Genomic DNA, 20,523 nt, shown 5'->3' with positions numbered 1-20,523 from the left:
CTGAGACCCCTCTCCCCAACACAGCACCCTGGAGCAGGGCATGGGTGATCTCTTTATTCAGGAGGAGGGCTGTGGTGCGGGTGGCTGCACATCCAAAGAGCTGGCGAGACTGAGAAGTCGCTGCAGACGAGCTCCGAGCGAGGAGAGAGGTTCCTCCTTCCTCCCCGAGCAAGGCAGAGCCCTCTATGTCACCCGCACGCTGCCCTGGGGAGGAATGCGGCTCCTCTGGCTGCTCTGTGCCGCTGAGGAGGGGGCTGCTTTTCGCAGGGACCGCTGACCATCAGCCAAATGGAGGATGGGGAGTGAGGGGGGACCTTGGGGCATCCACCCGGTGGTGGGAGGGAAGAGGGGAGTAGGGCAGGTGGTCTGCATTCCTCCGGGGACGCATGGGCTGTGGCAGAGGGATGTCCTCGGGTCTCCGGGGACAAGGGCTTGGCAGGTGCATCCCAGGGCCAGCTGTCGGGGTCTCTCCGATAGCTGGAGCCACAGATGGGATCATCCGGGTGGCGAGGCAGGATGGGGAAAGGCCACCTGCAACAGGGAGGAAGATGAGGTGTCGCTGAGGAAGGGGAGGCAGCTCCCAGCACTGCAGCTGTTTCTGTCCCTCCCTGGTGTGGCTGCCTGGGGACACCCAGTCTCTGCCGGTGCCTTATGGACGCGCTGGCCAAGTCCGGGGTGGCTGAATCCTGTCTGGCACAACCCTGCCGAGGCCTGAACCCGCTTTCCAGGTATGGGGTGGTACCAAGGACCCTAACTGCCACCCTCCCGCGGTGTGCCTGGTCACCTGGAGGGCAGCGGGTGAGGGTCTTAGGCGAAGATGCTCCCAATGCTGGCAGCCAAGATGATGACGAGGATGATGCAGCATATCATGATCATAATCTTCTTCTGCATGGGGAGAGAGGGGCGGTGAGGCAGGGCTGTGGGTGACACGGGGTTGGGGAGGGGGGACAATAGACAGGGGAGGCAGCAGGGCAGGGGTGAGCTGGTTGTGTGCAGCACCAGGATGGGGCTGTGCCAGCGTCCCTCTGGGACAGGCGGCCCAGCACCGGCACAGGGAGGACACATCCCCGTCACCATGTCTTACCCAGAATCATGGGAGATGATCTGGCCCAGTCTGGCAGAGCCCACGGGGCTTGGGATTGTCCCCAGCCCCGTGTTGCCCCATCACATGCCCAACCCAAGGGGCTGCTCCTCCGCCAGCCCCTGCCAAGGGGCTGCTTCGCTCCAGCACCTGAAAACAGGGGCTGGTCGCAGAGCCCAGGCCCTTGGCCAAAGCCACCAGCCCTGGGGCAGCCCCCCCCCTGCTTTGGGTGTCTGGGGTGCCAGCACCCTGCTTGTTCCCGCAGTGCCTCAGCATCATGTGCATGGGGAGGAGGGGTGCAGGGCAGGCATCAGCAGGGATCTTTATTTAACGGGAATTAAATAACCACGACTGCCACATACTCCTGCCCTGGCTCACCGCAGCACTGGGGCGGTCGCCGCCGGGGCATGTGCCAGCCACAGACATTAAGGCCAAGAGGGGACAGGGTCCCCTGCAGCTCCGTCTGCCATGGCACAACAGACGGCAAAGCATGGCCAGGCCCACCGACACCTGCTGGTGCCACCAAACCCCCTGTCCTGACCGTATTCCCATCCCTTGTCCTTCTGGGGTGCCATGAGGTGCTTGTCTGCCCCGAGCAAGGCACCTCATCTCTGCTCCTTGCTTGAGCTGCAGCACTGGCTGCCATGTCCCTGCAGTGTCACGGTGCTGGCATGGGCCCTGGCCCCCTCGCTCCCCCCGGCAAGAGATGGGGGACCAGAAGATGTTGGTTTATCAGCAAAGGGAAAATAAATAGTTGAGTCCTGTCCCCTTCCCACAGGGGACATGAGGACAAGCGCGGGCAGACCCCAAGGACCAGCAGGGCATGGTCTGGCAGGGGAGAGCACTCCGGTGACAGGACCCCTCCGTGGAGGGACGGGCGGTGGTGCTGAGCCGGAGCCCAGGGCAGGAGCCAGCACACAGGGGCTGAGGGCAGCAGGTCCGGGAGAAGCAGGGAGAGGAGGGGGCCAGGCTGTGGTGCCAGGGAGGGTCCAGCTGGGAGACATCACTGCTGGGATGTTTGGAAGAGTCTGGTGGAGGGAAAGGGGGAGATGTCAGCCCCAAGCCGGAGAGGCTGGCAGGGAAGGGGGAGAGTTGCTGCAGCAGGGTCTGGAGGGAGTGGAGATGACAGGGACCGACACAGGGAACACACAGCCAAGCACAGAGCTGAAATCCAGACCCTTGAGCGCCATGGAGCCCCGAACACTGCAGACAACCAAGCAACATGGAGCCCCAAGCACCGCAAACCCTGAGCACCATAGAGCCAAGGCTGCCAGCCAGCCAGCACCCCCAGCCCCAAAGACAGCAGCAGGAACTGAAGCAGTGCAGAGTGAGAGCCCGCCGCAGGCAGAGCAGCCCGGGCAGGGCACGGCGGTGGGGCCACCTGGCCGTGCCCACTTGCCATCCCCAAGCCCTCCGTGTCCCCACGGTGAGTCCCATGCCCCCGACACTTACAGACACAGCCCCCACCTCAGGGGCTATTGTTTAGCCCCACAGAAAGTCCGATGATGAGGGCAACTATCCCCAGCAAGAGCAGCACTATCACTGCCAAAATCAGCATCTTCTGGAGGGGTGGGAGAGGAGAGAGGTGCCAGTTACGTTTGCCCCGTGCCGGGGAGGCGGACAGAAAGCAGAGGTGGGCACAGAGGAGTGCAGAAGAGTCAGAGATGCTGCAGACCCAGGGATGGGACAGGAGGGGCTGAGCCCTCACCAGCTTATGACACCTGAAGGTAGGAGAGGGCTCAAGGGCTAGGGCTGGGTGGGGGGGACAGAGAGGGACCAAGCTGCCACCCCATGGGGGTCACAAGGGAGGAGGAGTAGGGACCAGCTGGGGTGGCTGGGGGTCACTGGGTGCGGGTGGGGGACACAAGAGGTGGCCAGGGTGACATGGGAGTCTCAGGGCCACTGGACAATAGGGGGCATTGGGAGATGTAAGGGATGGAGGGGGACACCAGGGGTCCCTTTGGGATGCCGGGGGGGGATGACACTGGGGCCGTCGGGCCATCTCACCCTCCTGGCCTCACTTTGGTACTTCACAGCCTTTTTGGTGTCAGCCACGGCCCGCTCCACGAAGCCGACGGACTGGTCCATGTTGTTCTCTATGCGGTCGATCATGGCTCCCTACAGGGCACGGGGGCAGCGGGGCAGAAGCAAAGAGAGACGGAGAGAAAGCGGGGGGCGCTGAGAGCACCCAGGTGTGCTGGCACCCACCCACCCACCTTGCGCGCCTGGCCCTGGTAATGGAGCGCCTTCTTGGTCTGCTGGTTTGCCTGCTCCACGTGCTCAGCCGTGTGCATCACGTGCTGCTCCACGTTATCCAGCAGCCCACCCTGCAGGGACAGGAGAGGGGGCAGGCTCAGCAGGGACCCTGTGGCACAGCCCCACGGCACGTTGCATGGCCCCACGGCACATGGCACAGCCCCATGAGGCAGGTACTCACCCTTCCCCGGTGCACACAGCGGCTCCTCGCATTGCATGGGGGGGACAAAGAGGGGCTGAGAGAGGGGCCGGGACCACCGTGGTGTGGGGAGCACCCCCGCCTGCCCCTGCCTCCCTCCCACGTGCTCCCACAGCCTTGGGTGCTGGGTGGCCCCACGGGGACCTGCGTGCCGGTCAGCACTCAGCCCTGCATGGCTCCATGCCTGGGTCCCCCTGCATGGGTCCCTGTGCTGCCCTGCACGGCCCCGTGCAGGTGTCCACGTGTCTTCATGCCACCCTGTGTCCCCACGGAGCCCTGTGCAGCCCTGTGTGCCGGTCCCTCCTTGTCCTCATGCACTGATCCCTGCTCATCCCATGCAGCCCCATGCACAGGTCCCTCACTGTCCCAGCGCATCCCCATGCACAGGTGCCTTGCTGTCCCAATGCAGCCCTTGCACCAATCCCTGCTCATCGCCATGCAGCCTTTGCACTGATTCTTGCTCATTTTTGTGCAGCCCCTTGCACCAGTCCCTGCTTGTCCCCATCCACAGGTCCCTGCCTGTCTCCATGCAGCCCATGCACAGGTCCCTGCTCGTCTCCACGCAGCCCTGTGCGCCGATCCCTGCCTGTCCCCATGCACAAATCCCTGCTCATCCCATGCACCCCCTTGCACTGATCCTGGCTTACCCCTGCTTGTCCCCATGCACAGGTCTCCACCAGTCCCCGTGCAGCCTTGTGCACCGATCTCTGCCTGTCCCCGTGCACCGATCCCCACCAGTCCTCGTGCAGCCCCGTGCACCAGTCCCCGGCGGCCCCCCTGCAGCCTGTACCTGGTTCTCCACCAGCATGGCGATGTCAACGAACATGTCATGGAGCTCCTTGATGCTGCTCTCCAGCCGCACGATGTCCTTGTGCCGCCCCTCGATCTCGCTCAGCGCCTGCTTCGAGATCTGCGAGTCCATGATCTGCAACGGAGCGGGGCGGCGGGGCTGTCAGCGGGGGGGCCCTGGCCCCCCGCAGCCCCCAGCCCCCGGGTGCTCACCCCCGAGGTGAAGATGGAGGGGTTCCCGCTCTCCAGCATCTCCTCCAGCTCCTCATCAGTCGTGTTCTTGCCGGCTGCAGGCACGTGGGGTCAGCAGTGGGGACAGGCCACGTCCCCTTTGCCAAAGGGGTGGGGCCTGTAACGACTGGCTCCACCCACTTTGCCAATGGGATGGGGTCTGTGGGGTCAGGCCCGCCCCCTTTTCCAAATAAGGGGGGGTGTTTGGGGCCTGGCCCCGCCTGCTTCATAAAAGGGGCGGGGGCTGCAGGAGCAGGCTCCGCCCACTCCCCCGAGGGGCGGGGCCGGGCACGCACTGATCTCAAGCTGGCGCTGGATCCGGCCCTTGCTGCGCTCCCGGAAGTCAACCTGCGCCTCGTTGTACTTGGTCATGACATCAACGAACTTGCGGGACAGGACCGAGTGCTGGGGACAGGGACACGGTGCTGGGCACACCCCGGGCATGGCACCCCCCCGGCGGGACCCGGTGCTGGGGACAGGGACATGGCACTGGGGACACCTCAGGCATGGCACCCCCACAGTCCCTGCAGAACAGAACCCAGTGCTGGGGACGGGGACATGGGACACCCCAGGCATGGCATGTCCCCATGGACTGCTTTCCCAGGGGACAGGAGTGTGACGCTGGGGACATCCCAGGCATGGCACATCCCAGCCCCAGGGGACAGGAGCAAGGTGTGGCACTGGGGACACCCCCAGCCCTGGGGACAAGACGGGGTGCTGGGGGTGGGGACGAGGAGGCAAAGCAGTGACACTCTGGGTATGGCGTGTCCCCAGACTAAGGAGCTAGGGCAGGATGAAGTCCTGGGGCTGGGGACATGGGACCCAGGGAATGGCATGTCCCAGCCCACGGGGGACAGGAGAGGGCTGGGGAAGGACACCGAGGACATGCCACATCTCCAAGCCCGTGGGGGACAGAGTGGGATGGGGTGCTCAGGACCTGGGGGTGCTGGGTGGGGACAACCCTGGCAGCGGGTCCCGGGGACTAGAGCTCACCTGGGACTTGCGTATCCGGAGGTCAGCGGAGGAGCGTGCCTCATCCTGCTCGATGTTCCTCTCCATGCCTGGCGAGAGAGGACCACAGCCCATCTGGGACCTTCCCATGGCCCCCATGGCCACAGTGTCCCCAGCAGCCCCTGCCCTTCCCATGGGGATAGAAAGACCAGTAGGGCTGGCTGCCACTGTGGTGGGGACACGGCCACTCACTCTTCAGCTTGTTGCGGACGCTGTTGGCCATTTTCTTGATCTCTGCCGTCAGCTGCTCCAGGTCGTCTTTGGTCTCTGTGGGGTCATGGCACGTGAGCCGGTGGAGCCACCATGGGAATGTCCCCAGGAAGGGGACCTGTGACCCGGCGAGGGGGTGACACAGCAGCCACACTCACTCTGCTCAGGGATGGGGGCTGAGAGGATGATGCTGTAGAGCTTTTTGGCTTCCTCCACGTTCTCCGAGATCTTATCAATGTTTTGCCGGGTCTCCTCAATCTGGAGAAGGCAGGGAGGATTGGGGGGGGTGGGGTGGTTAGGTGACAGCCCCGAGCCCCCCGCCTGCGCCAACCCCCCCTCACCTCTGCGAAGAACTCATCCATGAACGCCGTGTTGTCGACAGCGATCTCCAGCTCATCGGTGTCATCGTCTGCATCCTGCTTCTGCAGGGGCCGGCGTGCAGTGCTCAGGGCTGGTTCCCCCCTGCCTGCACCAGGGGACCCTAGGGACTCCCCCCCCACCGGGTGGCAGCTGCCCCAAGGGGCCAGAGCAGCCACCAGGCAGCCCAGGGGTGGGGGGGATGCGGTGGGAGCAGCCGTGGGGACGTGGCGGCCCAGGGGGGGACATCTGCAGCAGGGAGGGGGGGGCGAGCTCATCTCACATCTGGCTGGGGAATTAAGGGATTGCTGGGCTTGGTCGGAGGGAGGGGACAGGGATGGGGACGGGACAGGGGTTTATGGTCCCGACCTTAGTCCTGTGGCGGGTCTGAGCACCGGCCCTTGGCGGGGGGCACAAAGGTGACTGTCGCCCATCACCCTGGCGTCATGCCTCACCACCCACCCACCGGCTCCCACCCCGTCCCCTCCCAGGGTGCCAGCCCCATCCCCCCGCCTCCCCTTGCCGCACCCCCCCCCCCCCCCCCCCAGCACGCCGGGGGTACCCAGCTGCAGTGTCCCTGGGGAGGGGGAAGGCCCTGGCTGGGGACCCCCACCCCCCCACCTCCTCCCACCAGAGTAAAAATAAAATTAATCCCTTGTCTCCCTCCCAAGGGTTTTATCTGATGGCTTCGTAATCCCCACTAAATCCCTGCCAAGCCTCCGTGCCGTGGCTGCCTGCCCCACGCCGGGGCCCAGGCGCAGGCTGAGGGGCTGCTGGGACCCCCACCGCCGGGGGGGAGCCCGCACCGGGGCATGGGGGCAGCGGGGGCCCCATGGCATGGCAGGCAAAGGCGGGAGGAGGAAGCAGTGCTGGCAGCGGGGAGTGCAGAGAGGTTGGGGCACAGGATGGGGTGCTGGCCCCCATGGGCACCCCACAGCCGCTCCCTGCCCCCCCAAGGGATGGACCCCCTGCCCCAAACATCCCGGGGGGGGCTGGTGTCTCCCCACTGCACCACACAGCATGGGGGGAACAGCCGTCAGTCTGGGGAGGGTGGTGTCCCCCCACAATATCCTCCCCACCTCTGGATGGCACAGTGGGTTGACCCCTGGTCCCTTCTGCCTGACCCCCCCCATTGCTGTGGGGCTGGGTCTCTGTGCCCCCTATCCCCGTGACACCCCCGTGCACCATGGCGCTGGCTCTCTGAGCTCCCCATCCCTGTGACACCCGCTTGCCCCATGGAATGGGGTCTCGGTGACATCTATCCCCATGCCACCCCCATGAACCATGGGGCTGGCTCTCAGGACCCCTGTCCCTATGCCACCCCCATGCACCATGGAATGGGGCTGGCTCTCAGGACCCCTGTCCTCATGCCACCCCTGTGCATCATGGGGCTGGCTCCCAGGACCCCCGTCCCTGTGCCACCCCACTGGCTCTCAGGACCCCCCCATCCCTGTGACAATCCTGTGCACTATGGGGCTGCCTCTCAGGACCCCCATCCCTGTGACATCCCCTTGCCCCATGGAATGGGGTCTCGATGACATCCATCCCCATGCCACCCCTGTGCACCATGAGGCTGGCTCTCCAGCCCCCCTGTCCCCATGCCACCCAGCTCCCCAGGCACTGGGGCCCAGCAAGCCCCAGGGACTCCCCCCCAGGGTGTGCCCCCCATCCCCTCCCCACCCCGGGGGTCTCTCACCGCCTTGAGCTGCTCCAGCCGGTCCTTCATGGTGCCCCCGAGGGCTGGTGTGGCGTGGGGGGGTCCCCGTCCTCACCCACTGCAGTGATGTGGGATGCCACCCTTGGTCCTCCTTGGCCGCCTGGGCCTCCTACATCCAGGCGAGGTGGCGGGTGGCCCTGGCCCTGTCCCTGTCCCCAAGGCGGGGGCTGTCCCTGCGCTAATCCCCAGTGACAGGCACAAGGAAGGCGCCGAGGGGAGGGACGAGGTGGAGCCACCCTTCACCTGGGACACGCGGGGACACGGGCCTGTTAAAGGCGACGGCTGGGGGTGGCCCTGCTCACCCCAGGAGGTGACGGCGAGGTGGGGCTGGTGTGGGTGGCCCCGCTGGGAGGCGAAGGGGAAGCAGGTCCCCACCGGGGTCACGCGCTGACGATGTGTCCTGCCCTGCCACGAGTGGCTGCAACGGGGACATGGCTGGGGAGGGGGCTATGGCTGGGGAGAGGGGCTGGGGCTGGGGACGTCTGGGGAGATGGGACAGGGCTGAGGACATGTCTGGGGAGAGGGGACATGGACGGGCTAGGGCCACATCTGGGGACATGTCTGGGGAGAGGGGACAGGGCTGGGGACACGTCTGGGGAAGATGGGACGGGGCTGGGGAGAGGGAACATGGACGGGCTGGGGACACATCTGGGGACATGTCTGGGGAGAGGGGACAGGGCTGAGGACACGTCTGGGGAGAGGGGACGGGCTGGGGACACGTGGCTGTGCCCGACAGCCCATGCCGACCCTCTTAATGCCGCACACGCGTCCGCGAAAAATTCCACCCGCGGGGCAGGAAAAAAAGGGCCCGCTGCCCCTTTAAGAGTAACCCAAGGGGCGGGGCGAAGCTAACATAGTCAAGAGGAGAGGCGTGGTTAGCGAAGGCCACGCCCCCTCATCCGCTCATGCGCCTGCATCCGCCCCGCTGGCGGAGGTGGGGGGCGTGGGTGACGTCATGCGCGTGCGCCCGCGGCGGCGCATGCGCGGCGGGGCCCGGGGCCGGAGCGGGCCGCGCGGAGCCTGCGGGCGGTGGGCGCCGCCGCCGCCGCCATGTTCCGGTACCAGGTCAGCGGGGACGGGGAGTAGCGGGTTAACGGACAGCCAGGGTGGCCACCGGGGTGGCGGGGTGGCGGGGCTGAGGGGTGGGGTGCACCGGACCGGGTACCCCTCTCCCCACCGCACCCCTCCGTTCCCCCCCCGCGGTCCGGTGGGCCCCTGGGGAGTGCTGAGTGGGCCTAGGCCTGTGGGAGACCCCGGTGCTGACCCCCCGCCCCGCTGTCCCCAGTCCCTGGAGGACTGCCCGCTGGATGAGGATGAAGACGCCTTCCAGGCCCTGGGGGAGGAGGATGAAGATATCGACCAGTTCAACGACGATACGTTTGGAGCCGGGGCTGTGGGTGAGAGCGCCACTTCGAGACCCCCATACCCCCCCCCATTACCCTCAGATTCCCCTCCCTATTACCCACAGATTCCCCTCCCTATTACCCACAGATCCCTCTCCCCCTTTACCCTCAGGACCCCCTGCCATTACTCTCAGATCCCTCTCCCTGTTACCTTCAGGACACCCCCCCATTACCCTCAGACGCCCCCTGTTACTCTCAGATCCCCTTCCCATTACCCTCAGGGGGTCTTAGCCTCAGGGCTGAGCCCCCCCCACCTCACCGCCTCTTCTGCCCTTGCGAGTATTTCCCTCACCGGGGCTCCCCTGCAGATGACGACTGGCAGGAGGCACATGAGCGGCTGGCAGAGCTGGAAGACAAACCGATTGCAGCCCGGGAGCAGGATGGGCCCAGTGGTGAGGACGCAGAGGCAGACCTACTGGGCGAGCCCGAGGACATGCTGGCAGAACGCTTGACCCGGCTGGTTATTGACAGCGAGCTGGAGGACCCTGCTATCATGCAGGCTGTGCAGACCAGGGCCCCCGTGCAGGTGGGCATGGGGCTGGCGAGGGTGCAAGCCTGGGGTGGGTGAGGGTCCTGCGGCACCGTGCTGACTCCCTGTCTTGCTTTCCAGCAGCCTGGAGGGCTGAACTCCAGCATCTGGGACAGCTCAGCTGTCCTGCGGCGCATGCGGGGGCCGCTTCTCACTCAGGTAGGGTGGCAGCTGCGGTGGCTTCGTTAACGCCCTCCCCAAACCCCTGGGGCAGCAAGTTGGGTGCTGAAGGGCAATAGGTGCTGTACTGCCACAGGCTCGTCCGCGCTGGGCAGCCCCTCCAGATCGGCCTGTGATGGTGGAGCGCTCTCCTTGCCCCTGGCTGGGTCTGGGTGGCTGTGGTTTGGCTCATTTGTGGACCCTCTTAGACATCACCCTTCGTCGTCCCCTCAGAGGCTGGAGAGCTGGGCTGCGGGGGTTACTGCTGACCCATGGTCCTTGGTGATGTCTGAGAGATGTCGGCCACTCCCTTCAGGGTTTTGGGATTGTCAGTGCCTCAAGGCGGAAGATATTTTTTTTTTTTCAGTTTTAATTAAAGAGTCAGGCTTTTAAGTGCAAGCAGAGCGTGCTGCACGGCCAGCCCTCTCCTGGCTCCGCAGGGCTGCTGAGGGCTGGGAACCGACCGTGTGCGTGCAGCCTGTGCGGTGGTGACACAGGGTTCCCATGCTTGGGCAGAGCTGTCATCGCAAACAGGCATCTTGGCAGGGATGTGGTTGCTGCAGGGCAGGCCCTGGGGGTCCCCAGGATCCCCCGCCATGGTGTGGGTCTCCTGGGGAAGCACAGTGGGTTGCAGAGGAGAATTGGCGGAAGGAAGGATGGGATGCTGGGAACGTCCGTGGGACACACGGTGCCAGTCCTCCCCGTGCCGGTCAGTGACTGTTATCCTGGGGGGAGCTTTCTCTCCCCTTCCACTTGTAGGAGATGCCATCGGTGTCTGTGCTGGACTATGCTCTGCCTCAGAGACCTCCCCAGGTTCGAGAGGAAGACCGGGACCCTTCCGAGCGGGCGCTGCCCCGGCGTTCATCATCCCCTGTCATCGGGAGTCCCCCTGTCCGGGCTGTCCCCATTGGTACCCCCCCCAAGCAGGCTGCCATGCCCAACTTCAACCAGCAGGTACCTCTCCCCGGCCCTGCTCATGGCTCGGAGGGTGCAGGCTCGTTCCCAGCAAGCTGACAGAGTGACTGTGCTCGTTCCCTCCTCCTAGATCCTGTGTCCGAAGCCTGTCCACATCCGAGCTACCATGCAGCAGCGCTACCCTGCTCCCTACGGCGAAAGGATGTCTCCCAACCAGCTCTGCAATGTACCGGTATGCAGCCCCCTCTGCACCTCTCCTTGTGGGTGCTGATTTCGAGCTCCCTGTTACTGGGAGGTCTTCCAGCCTCCCCAGTGCCCCCTCCCTTCCTCCTTCCTGCAGCTCCGAGCCCTGGTGGCCGTGGACCTATTGCTGTCACGCACAGCCAGCCAGCTGCTCGTCTCGGTTACAGAGATGTCTCTAGTTCTCTTGGCCCAGCTGCCTCATCCTGCTAGCTCAGCCCTATTCCCTGGAGCCTGGCCTGGCCCCCAGCCCACCAGGGGCACCTTGCTGGGGCTTTGTCTTGTGCTGTCACCCACTCCCTGTCTGTCCACCATCAGCTGTGCCAGGGCTGTGACTGAGGTCCTTTTTCCCTTCTCTTTCCCTAGAATTCCTCCCTCCTGGGCCACCCGTTCCCCCACAGTGTCTCTCCAGTTCTCACCCACCTGCAGAGAGCACAGCTGCTCGGAGGAGCCCAGGTAAAGCCCCCTTTGCTCCCTTCCTGCACTTTCCTGGCCCCACCACCGGCAGGGTCCTGCAGTTTTCTCTGCCTGGCTGCAGGAGCTGGCTCTGCATGGCTCTTTCTGGCCGTCGCAGACGCGGCTGCCCTGCCTGGGCCTTTCCCTTTGCCCCCAAACCTCCCCCCGGCTGACTTGGGGCACCCTCTCTGCCCTGCCAGGCTGGCCGAATGTCTCCCAGCCAGTTTGCCCGCGTCTCTGGCCTGGTTGGGAGCCCCCTCCCCTCCGTCAATCCCAAGCTGCTCCAGGGCAGAGTTGGGCAGATGATGTCTCCAGCCAGCGGGTTTCGTGCCTTCTTTGGGGCTCCCCCCGCTCCACCTCCCTCTCAGCCGCAGCACCCGCCGGGCCCTGGATCCCACCTGCAGGGCCTGAGGTAGGTGCCGTCCCTCTCCTGGCCACTTGCCCGCTCTCTGCAGCTGCCTCTGAGCCTTCCCTGCTCTCCCCAGGCCGCAGCCTCAGATGTTCCGACCGGACACGACCCACCTGCACCCCCAGCACCGCCGGCTCCTGCACCAGCGGCAGCAGCAGAACCGAAAGTGAGTGCTGGCCCGGTGCCGGGAGAGGGGCTGCCTGGCACGGGGTGGGTTGCATTGCCCCCCCCTCAACACGGCGGGGTTGTGCTGCCGGGGCTAGCCTGTGCACCGCTCTCTGTCCCTTCCTGTAGCTCCTGTGTGCTCACGGGTGCCCTTCTTGCCTCCTGCCAGCCAGCACCGCAGCCTCAACGGCTCAGTAGGGGACCGAGGGGGCCACCGGAGCAGCCACCAGGAGCAGATACGCAAAGACCCCTACGCCAACCTCATGCTGCAGCGGGAAAAGGACTGGGTGTCCAAGATCCAGATGATGCAGCTGCAGAGCACTGACCCCTACCTGGATGATTATTACTACCAGGTACCAGAGAGGGGGAAGCACCCAGCCCATGCCGTTGTGTCTCCCATGGCCGCTGGCAGGGCAGCGCCTTAACATAGGACTGGCATCTTCCCGGCTGTGCCGAGGGGTGTTGGGTGGGAGGGGGATGCTAGTGCCAGGAGCGATGCAGCAGAGGAAGTGTTTCGAGATCTGGTTGTGGGGAACGTGCCGGAGAGGGAATGCGGAGGGACGGGGTGGGGCGAGCATCCCCAGCGAGGGAAGTTGGGCAGTGGCGAGGGAAGAGCTGCCTTCCTGTTCTTGGGTGAGGTCTCTAGGGGTGAGGAGATGTTGGGATGCTGACAGTGTGGGTTCGGAAGCCGCAGCAGAAGACAGGAGAGCGGTACCTCTGTGTCAGAAGCTTTGTGTAATAGTGGTGAAATGAAACCACCCAGAATGGGGGATGGGGAAGCTGCTAAATGGAAAGTGCAAGAGAGAGCCCTGGGCAGGGAATGGCTGTGTAAGGAGGACTCCAGGCTGACAGGGTGGTGGTGAAGCCTGTGGGGTCCAAAGAGCAAGGTGGAGAAAGTGGACGGGGAGAGACTGCTCCTGCTCTTTTCCAGTTCAAGAATAGGGAGCACCAGACAGGGCTGGGAGGAGCCAGATTTGGAGCAGACGAAGCAAGGTGATGGCTCAGCTCTTGCCAACAGTGGTAGATGCTCAAAGCTCACCTGGGTTCAGGGGCGCACAGGGCAACTTCATGCGAGGGAAATCTGTGGAGGGCTTCGAGATACGTAGGATGGCTGCTTGGCTTGGGAGATTGAACAGGGCTCACGAGGTGGCTGGGAGTGTTTCTGGGGCAGTCATTAGCTCTGCGAGGGGTTTGGCCCCTATCTTCATGAAGCAGGTGCAGAGGAGCCAGCCACACACCTGGAAAGTTCTGGGAGCAGTCGGTGCGGGCATGAGTGTGGGGCAGAGCAGGGAGGGCGGCTGCCGGTGTGGCTTCAGCCTGTGGTGGAACGGGTCAGAGCGATCCAGTCCCCGGCATGGTGGGCCAGGGGCCCAAGTGGGAGCAGGGACAAGGGCTGGCTGCAGGATGTCTGGGCTCTGGTGGCAGCTGGCAGGAGGGCCGTGGCCGGTGGGTCCATCTGCTCTGGGGTTGGTGGGAGGCATTGCACCAGTAGAGGTTTTCCGGGAGCTGTGGGTGAGCTGATCCCCAGTAGAGGAGAGGAACTGGTGTGGCCGTGGCTGGGACGTGAGTCAACAAAGTTGTGTCATTGCGAAAGAGGCAAACATTGGCCAGGGTGGATGGGAAGAGCGCGCGAGCACTGGTGTGAGAGGCCTCAGCCACATGCTGCCCAGCCTGGGCATGGTGCTAACAGCAAGGCAGGCTAACTGGAGTGTGCTGGGAAGGACTGGGAGCTGGGGACCTCACAGGGAGAGTAGATTTGTCATTGTTGAGAAAGAGAGACCCAAGGAGGACCTTTGACCTCTGTAATCTCAAGGGATGATAGGAGGATGCCATCGTCCACTCGTATACTGGGGGAAGAACACTGATCTAAAATCCTGCTGCTGCTGTTGGGAAGACCAGTAAGGGATGGGTGAGGGAGGGAGCACAGACTGGGGAGAGGGACGTGTTGCATCAGTCCTTGCCAACTGGTTTTTCGGGGGGTCTCAACCTCTCCTCTCCCTGCCTCAGAATTACTTCCAGAAGCTGGAGAAGTTGTCAGCAGCAGAGGAAGTCCACGGCGATGGTCCCAAGAAGGAACGCACCAAACTCATCACACCTCAGGTGGCTAAGCTGGAGCACACCTACAAGCCAGGTCAGCGCTCCCTTCCCCATGCAGCCTGGAACCCCGCAGGTGGTGAAAGGGGGCGGTGGTTCATTCTGGGCTGGGGCAGGGGGTCTCACGGGTGCCAGTTGGAGTTTGGAGGTAGCCACGGGGCTACTTTTGGGCCAGAGATAAAGGTGGTGAGGTAGGGTCAGGCCCAGACTGACTCCTTTGCTTCCCTTCTCCCTCTTTCCTGCAGTGCAGTTTGAGGGCTCGCTGGGGAAGCTCACGGTTTCCAGCGTCAACAACCCCCGGAAGATGATCGATGCGGTGGTGACCTCCCGCAGCGAGGATGATGTGAGTTCTGGCCCTGCCTCCCCTCCGATGCAGCTCTGCGGCTGGTGCCCAGGCCGGCGCAGGAGCTGCTTGCAGTCCTGACGTGCTGTCCCTCCCTGGCAGGAGACGAAGGAGAAGCAGGTTCGAGACAAGAGGCGCCAGACCCTTGTCACAATCGAGAAGGTGAGTTTGAGGGGGACCGCTGTGACCCTCGGAGATCTGTTGGGGGGACACGAGGTGGGCAGGGGGACCATGGTGCGGTGCTGAACTCCTCTGGACATCCAGCTGGGGACAAGCCAGCACTCAACAGTGGCTGAGGTCCTGCTTGCAGGAGGTGGGGGCTGTGTGGAGCAGAAAGGCTGGAGCTGGGTACCAGCCTTGCCTTCACCATGCCCCAAAATGGCCTGTTTTTGGCAAAAAAGACGGGCTTTACAGGGTCTGTTACTGACTCACAGCCATAAGGCAGTAACACCTCAGCTCCCCACAGCCACCGTGCGCGAGGGTGGGTGCTTGTGGATTGCGGAGCCACTGCTCGGTCCCCTCTCACACTGGGTCCGAAGGAGGCTTTGATGTGGTCTGGGCCAGTTTTAAGCCGTTCCTGTAGCAGCAAAGGCGATGGGAGGGCGCTGGCTGGGGCTGGGCACGTCCTGGATCTCTGTGGAGCAGTGCTAGTGGATCCCCTAGCAGATCCCTGTGCCCTGCTGTAATTGCAGTCTCTTCTGCAGACGTATAGCCTCCTCCTGGATGTGGAGGACTATGAGAGACGCTACCCTCCTGAGCCTGGAAGGCGAGCGGCCGGCCCTGATGGGCGAGAGGAAGCAGAAGATCTGTGATATGTACGACAATCTGAGGGGGAAAGCGCCTGGGCAGGAGAGGTGAGCAGAGCTGCTGTCTGCGACTCGGTCACTGCTGGGAGCTCGGACAGTCCTTGGGCACTTGCAGCTGCTGAAACTGGCTTTCCAGGGACCTGTTTCCCAAGGAAGAGTCAGGTTGACTGTCCCAGGGGTGTGTTGGGAACTGGGGAGCTGAAACTACCTTTTTCTTCCCTCCCCCGCCCCCCCCCCCCCCCCCCCCCCCCCCATTTTCCCCCATGCGACTGTTTGCTGTGGTTATGGTCCTATAACAACTAACAACCCCGCAGCTCGGGTGCCATGAACTGTGCCTGTCTGCTTGCTTGCTGGGTGTCTGGCTGCCGTGAGCTCTGCACCCCGGCATGTCGCTGGGGTGCCTGCTTTTAAGCCTGTCGCCTCTTGCCTGACCTGTAGCCTCTGCAGCACAGACGGGCAAGGAAGAACACAGGGTCTCAGTGGCTCCTTCTCTGCTGCCCTGTGGGGAACCAGGCCTTCTCCTCCTGCCTAGCCTGTCAGACAGGCAGAAGTTAGGGTTGGGGGTGTTGTGCGGGCACTGTTTTTCCTTCCCTAGGGATGTTTTTTGAGGCGCGTGTGTTTTCTGCCTGCTGCCGGTGCAGGGAAGGCCATGGGTACCCATGGGAATATTCTGCTGTTCCCTGGGCTGCTCCCAGCTGAGGGTCAGCACCTTTCTCCTCACCTTGGCAGGCCGAGTGACGACCACTTCATGCAGATCATGTGCATCCGGAAAGGGAAGCGCCTCGTGGCCCGGATCCTCCCCTTTTTGTCACCCGAGCAAGCAGCCGACGTACTCATGGCGACCGCCAGGAACCTGCCCTTCCTCATCAAGAAGGATGCTCAGGATGAGGTGAGATTCCAGGGGCTGGGAGGGTTCCCCTCACTGTGAGGTGAGGTTGGGTGCGGGGTCTGGATCTCCTCTCCTACACCAGGGAGAGGGCGAATGGCATCGTCTGTCTTAAGGCCGGTTGGTTTTGCCTCTCCTGGGAGACTGCCAGAGGCCTGGGGAGGCTGCAGGAGCTGTGAGCTCCTGGAAGAGCCTGTCCCCCCTGCCTGCTGGCTGGCACGGCACGGCTCAGCTTCGCTGGGAAGGAAGCCGGGGAGGGTTTCTGATAAATGGTGCCTTTGTTTAACGAGCCCAGCTCTTGGCTGAGCGCTAGTGTATCTAAAGGGCTGCATCTCTGACTCATTGGGCGACAACAGGAGACTCCATCTTCCAGAGACAGAGAGCAGGGGCCAGCATCATCCGAGGGACGTGCCCTCAGCTGTCCTCTGCAATCTTTTTTTATGGAGGGAACAAAAACCCAGGCATCTGTGAAGTAAATCCAAGCTTGTTTTGAGAAAGAGAATGATTTAAGAAGGAAGAAACTTGCCTGAATTAAAGTGGGCCTGTGCTGACATGGGGGGGTGCTGTTGGCATGTCCCAGCCAGAGCATGCGAGGGGTCTGAAAGCAGAGCCACTGCTGTGTGTGTAGCAGCGAGGCAGCATCTTGTCGGGGTCTGTGAGGCCACGGGGCAGCCCACCGGCCACGGGGAAGCACATTTCCTTGCTGCCGCAGGTCCTGACTCCTCCACTCCTCTCTCTGCAGGTGCTGCCCTGCCTGTTAAGGCCCTTCTCGCACGTTCTCTACCACCTTCCCTTGGGGACGGTCACCAGCCTTGTGCAGCAGCTAACGAACCTACCTCAGAGCGCGACCACGCCAGCGCCCACCAACCTGCACCTCACTGCTGTGCTCCAAAACAAGGTGTTCCCCTCTCCCTTGCTCTGCAGGGGCCATCTCATCCCTCCCACCTTGATATGTCCTGATGTTTTACCATAATTGGGAAACTTTTGAGTTCCCCAGCTGCCTCCCAGTGCTGGATGGCAGAGCTGGATGCAGCCCTGGTGTGGGAGCGGCACAGGAGCTGCAGGCTGCCAGCCCCTGGTGCTCTCCCCTTCCCTTACCGATTAACAAGGGTGTCTGGCAAATTAATCAGCCGTCTGAGCTGACCTGGGACTCTGCTGCAGTCAGCCAGCCAGTTCCCTTGTCTGTCCCGCTGGCTGCAGGCTCCTGCCCTGAAATCTGGACTGGGAGGGCAGCTCCTCTGCCATGGGTTCATGAAGACCATCCCTCTGAGCTCACCCCCAGTGCCTGCTCAAGGGGCTGTAACGGCAGGCGGGGATCATCCCGCTTGTGCCACCCTCCCCAGGAGGGCTGGGAGATGGAGGCTATTCTCAGGCACACCCAAAAAATGCTCAGAGGGGAAGAGTGGTGGGAGAAAAGCTTGTCCTCTGCCACAGGGATTCCCTCGCAAGGCATGGCAGCTCTCGGGTGGCCAGCGATTCCTCCTGCAGTTCCTCCCTGGCGGGCTTGCAGTGCCCTCCCTGACACGCTCCCTCTCTCCCTACAGTTTGGCCTGTCCCTGCTGTACTTGGTCTTGAGCCGTGGGGAGGAACTGCAGAGCTCGGACGTGAACACGGAGCTAATGCAGGACAACCAGTGGTGAGCACCTGTCCTCGGCTGTGCCCCGGCCTGGGGGGAGGCAGTGATGCCGTCAGGGTCAGACACTGCACTGTGCAGGATCTGAAGGACGTGGAGGCAGAGCTGATGAATGAGGGGGTTTAATTGCACTCTCGGCAGCAGCACTGAAAACTGCCAGGGTGCTGAAGGAAAGAGAGAAAGGCAGGCCCGAGGCAGAGGGAGGAAGTGGTAGATGCAGCTTGGGACATGCAGGGAGCGGTCCCTTGGAGGGGCAGGGAAGCTGTCACCTCGGCTGAGCAGCCGTAGCGCTTTTAGCCTGGACAGATGGGAGATTGCTGAGTCTCACTTAGCCCTACAGCACCAGGTGCATGGTGGTGGCATTACCGCTCTTGCCTCGGGCCACAAGTGTCCCCACAAGCTCCTGTGTGGCACATTGCAGTGGGACAAGGCCCTGGGGGGCAGGCAGCCCTCGATGGGAGGCTGGGCCCCACAGAGCAGCCGTGGCATCTCAGTGCAGGGCCCTTGGTGGGGCTGCTGAGCGCAGGCAGGACCCTCCCCCATGGCGAGGCCCAGCCTCTGAGGATGTGGCACTGCCTCCGGCTTGGTTCCAGTGCCAAAACATGGCAAGGTGTGCATAGCACGGGGCACCCGGGGCCCCTGAGGGGAGATGGAGAGCGCTTGGCTCCCCAGCACCTCTCACTCTTCCTTTCTCCTGTGCCCCTCTGGCAGGACGGAGGTGATGCTCATGGCAACCCGAGAGCTCCTGCGGATCCCTCAGGCGGCCTTGGCGAAGCCAGTGTCCACCCCCTCGAACCTGATCTCCCTCTTCTCTCGCTATGTCGACCAGCAGAAGCTGAACCTGCTGGAGACAAAATTGCAGTAAGCGTCAGCCCTCTCCTCCCATGTGAGCGTGGCCATGTCCTACAATGGGGGAATGGAAAAGGGTGAAACCAGGGGCACGGGACGGCTGGGGAAGCTGCGAGCAGGACCGGGGTGGGACGGAGGGGTGAAGCCTGCCTTAAGGGCCCTGATGGAGCAGCCTGGGGTGAGGGGAGTCGCTGCCTCCATGCCGGTGGCTCTTCTGATCCCTCCACCATTGTTCCCGGTACCAGCTTAGTGCACGGGATCCGGTAGGAGGTCCCCCGGCTCCTCGCCACCGCCGTCAGCACCGGAGTGTTCCAGAGGATGGCTGGAGGGCAGGTGGTTCCCCCCACCTCAGCCGCGACGCACGGCCTGGCAGGATGGTTTCCCCCAGCGCAGGAGGCACATCTCCTGCCCCGCAATCCTGGCTGGAGAGGCTGGGGAGGGGGGGGATGGTTGGCTGCTCCCCACCCTCTCCAACAAAGTGCTGCCTCTTCCCTGCTGCGCCCAAGCCCCCCCTGCTCCCCCAACAGCTGCTGCTTCTCCCCCCACACACACACGCACACTACTGAGGAAGGTGGGCGCCCCGGGAAGGGGGAGCCGCAGGGCTGGGAGAAGCCCCTTGCTCCCCACCTGTGGGGCAGCAGAGTGGGTCCACCCCCCCCAGCCCACCCTCCCTCCCCGGTCCTTCCCCAGCCCTTCCCCAGCCCCTATGAGCACTGAGGTCTGGTCCCTGCCCTTCCCCAGCCGCGCACACGTGTCTCACGCATGCGCACACCTCTTTTGCACACTTGCCTTGTCTTCCCAAGTCGGCTCCGGCCCGTGCCCCGGGCTCAGCCCCAGCACCCCCAGGGCCAGGGGCGGGGGGCCTTGGCCGTGCCCTGGTGTCCAGCAGCCTCCTCCCGAGCCAGGGGGATTCTGCTGTTCTGCTCCCGGGGGGTGTGGGGGTGTTAATTTTAACTTTTTTTTTTTTTTTTTTTTTTTTTTTTTTTTGCTTTTAAAAAAGAAAACAAAGAGATTTGCACATGTAGGTATTTTACAACCAGTAACTCCTCCCTGGCATTAACCAGCTCCCCTTGGCTGCTTCCCAGCCTCCCCCCCAGCCCTTTCCCTCTTCTCTTCCAACTGATCAAGTGGAAAGTTCATTTTATTTTATTTTTTCCTTTGTGCTTTTTTTTTTTTCCCCAACCTCCTCCAGTTTTTGGTTCTGGTTAATGAGAATAAAGTTTCTAAATTTACATTTTTATAGGGTATTGTAAATAAAGATAAATTGTATACTGCCGGGAGCGTGGCCTCTCCTTCTCTGAGGGGACAGCCCCCGCCCCGCCCCGGTTCCCTCCCCGCACCCATGGGCCCCTCCCGCGCTGCACCCAGGGGTGCCCGAGGTTGAGCACAGCCCTGTCCCCGCCCCAGGGGGCCCTAACAGGCATCACCCCCGTATCCCCCGGTAAAGGCCAGTTTCTGAAGGGCGGAGGAGGGCCGGACCTGCCGGCCGGTGCTCCGGACCTAGCCCAGGCCCAGCGGTGCCCCCCGGTCAAAGGTCAGAGGTCACCGCCACCGGGAGGGTAGCGCAGGGGCAATGGCGGCGCGCGTATGGGGAGGCCCCGCCCCCGCGGCCAATCGATAGCGAGATGAGTCACAGCTCCGTTACGTGGCCCCGCCCAGCGAGCGCGCCCTGACGTCAGTGACTCGCGGCTCCTCTCGCCTCCGCTGATTGGCGCGCCGCGGAGACAGACGGGCGAAGCGACCAGTGAGAAGGTGGGGCTCACGGCGTCCGGCGCAAGCGCACCA

The 20,523-nt window shown here is 63.4% G+C and overlaps 2 protein-coding genes across 15 annotated transcripts; one reads left to right on the top strand and one right to left on the bottom strand.

The window, feature by feature from the left end:
- Positions 1–33: 33 nt before the first annotated feature.
- STX3 (syntaxin 3) lies at positions 34–8,245 on the bottom strand. Of its 14 annotated transcripts, none has more exons than XM_027795292.2 (11): positions 7,831–8,216; positions 6,119–6,199; positions 5,936–6,035; positions 5,760–5,834; positions 5,550–5,617; positions 4,853–4,961; positions 4,539–4,612; positions 4,327–4,461; positions 3,298–3,408; positions 785–885; positions 34–531 (listed from the first exon to the last, which is right to left on the bottom strand). In XM_027795292.2, the coding sequence occupies exons 1-10, from the start codon at positions 7,858–7,860 to the stop codon at positions 808–810; spliced, it is 861 nt and encodes a 286-aa protein (XP_027651093.1). In that variant the 5' UTR covers positions 7,861–8,216; the 3' UTR covers positions 34–531; positions 785–807. The 14 variants fall into 14 exon arrangements, 11 of the variants coding, with proteins under 11 accessions (XP_027651093.1, XP_005243401.1, XP_055669363.1 ...); XM_005243344.4 differs by lacking the exon at positions 3,298–3,408 and adding an exon at positions 3,089–3,199 and having other exon boundaries at positions 7,831–8,205; XM_055813388.1 differs by lacking the exon at positions 34–531 and adding an exon at positions 2,534–2,639 and having other exon boundaries at positions 779–885; positions 7,831–8,224.
- A 534-nt stretch (positions 8,246–8,779) lies between these two features.
- Positions 8,780–19,718, top strand: PATL1 (PAT1 homolog 1, processing body mRNA decay factor). Its single transcript, XM_055813360.1, is given in 20 exon segments — positions 8,780–8,916; positions 9,137–9,248; positions 9,563–9,780; positions 9,865–9,942; positions 10,702–10,896; positions 10,988–11,089; positions 11,464–11,553; positions 11,754–11,965; positions 12,039–12,128; positions 12,297–12,480; positions 14,135–14,258; positions 14,467–14,564; positions 14,667–14,726; positions 15,269–15,313; positions 15,315–15,418; positions 16,100–16,259; positions 16,999–17,154; positions 17,801–17,892; positions 18,601–18,750; positions 18,984–19,718. Coding segments are annotated over 20 exon segments (2,307 nt in total). The 5' UTR covers positions 8,780–8,901; the 3' UTR covers positions 19,006–19,718.
- Positions 19,719–20,523: the final 805 nt, after the last annotated feature.

Source organism: Falco peregrinus, chromosome 9, assembly GCF_023634155.1.
Source record: "Falco peregrinus isolate bFalPer1 chromosome 9, bFalPer1.pri, whole genome shotgun sequence".
Classification (NCBI taxonomy): domain Eukaryota; kingdom Metazoa; phylum Chordata; class Aves; order Falconiformes; family Falconidae; genus Falco; species Falco peregrinus.
This window is presented reverse-complemented; position numbering and strand designations above follow the sequence as displayed.

Bases quoted from the DNA above. Each gene is read 5' to 3' on its own strand.
- STX3 (XM_027795289.2), bottom strand. From the start codon at position 7,860: ATGAAGGACCGGCTGGAGCAGCTCAAGGCG. The intron at 6,036-6,118 runs GTGAGGGGGGGT...TGCCTTCTCCAG, and splicing joins TGGATGAGTTCTTCGCAGAG to ATTGAGGAGACCCGGCAAAA. The intron at 4,962-5,549 runs GTGAGCTCTAGT...CCCTGTCCCCAG, and splicing joins TCCGGATACGCAAGTCCCAG to CACTCGGTCCTGTCCCGCAA.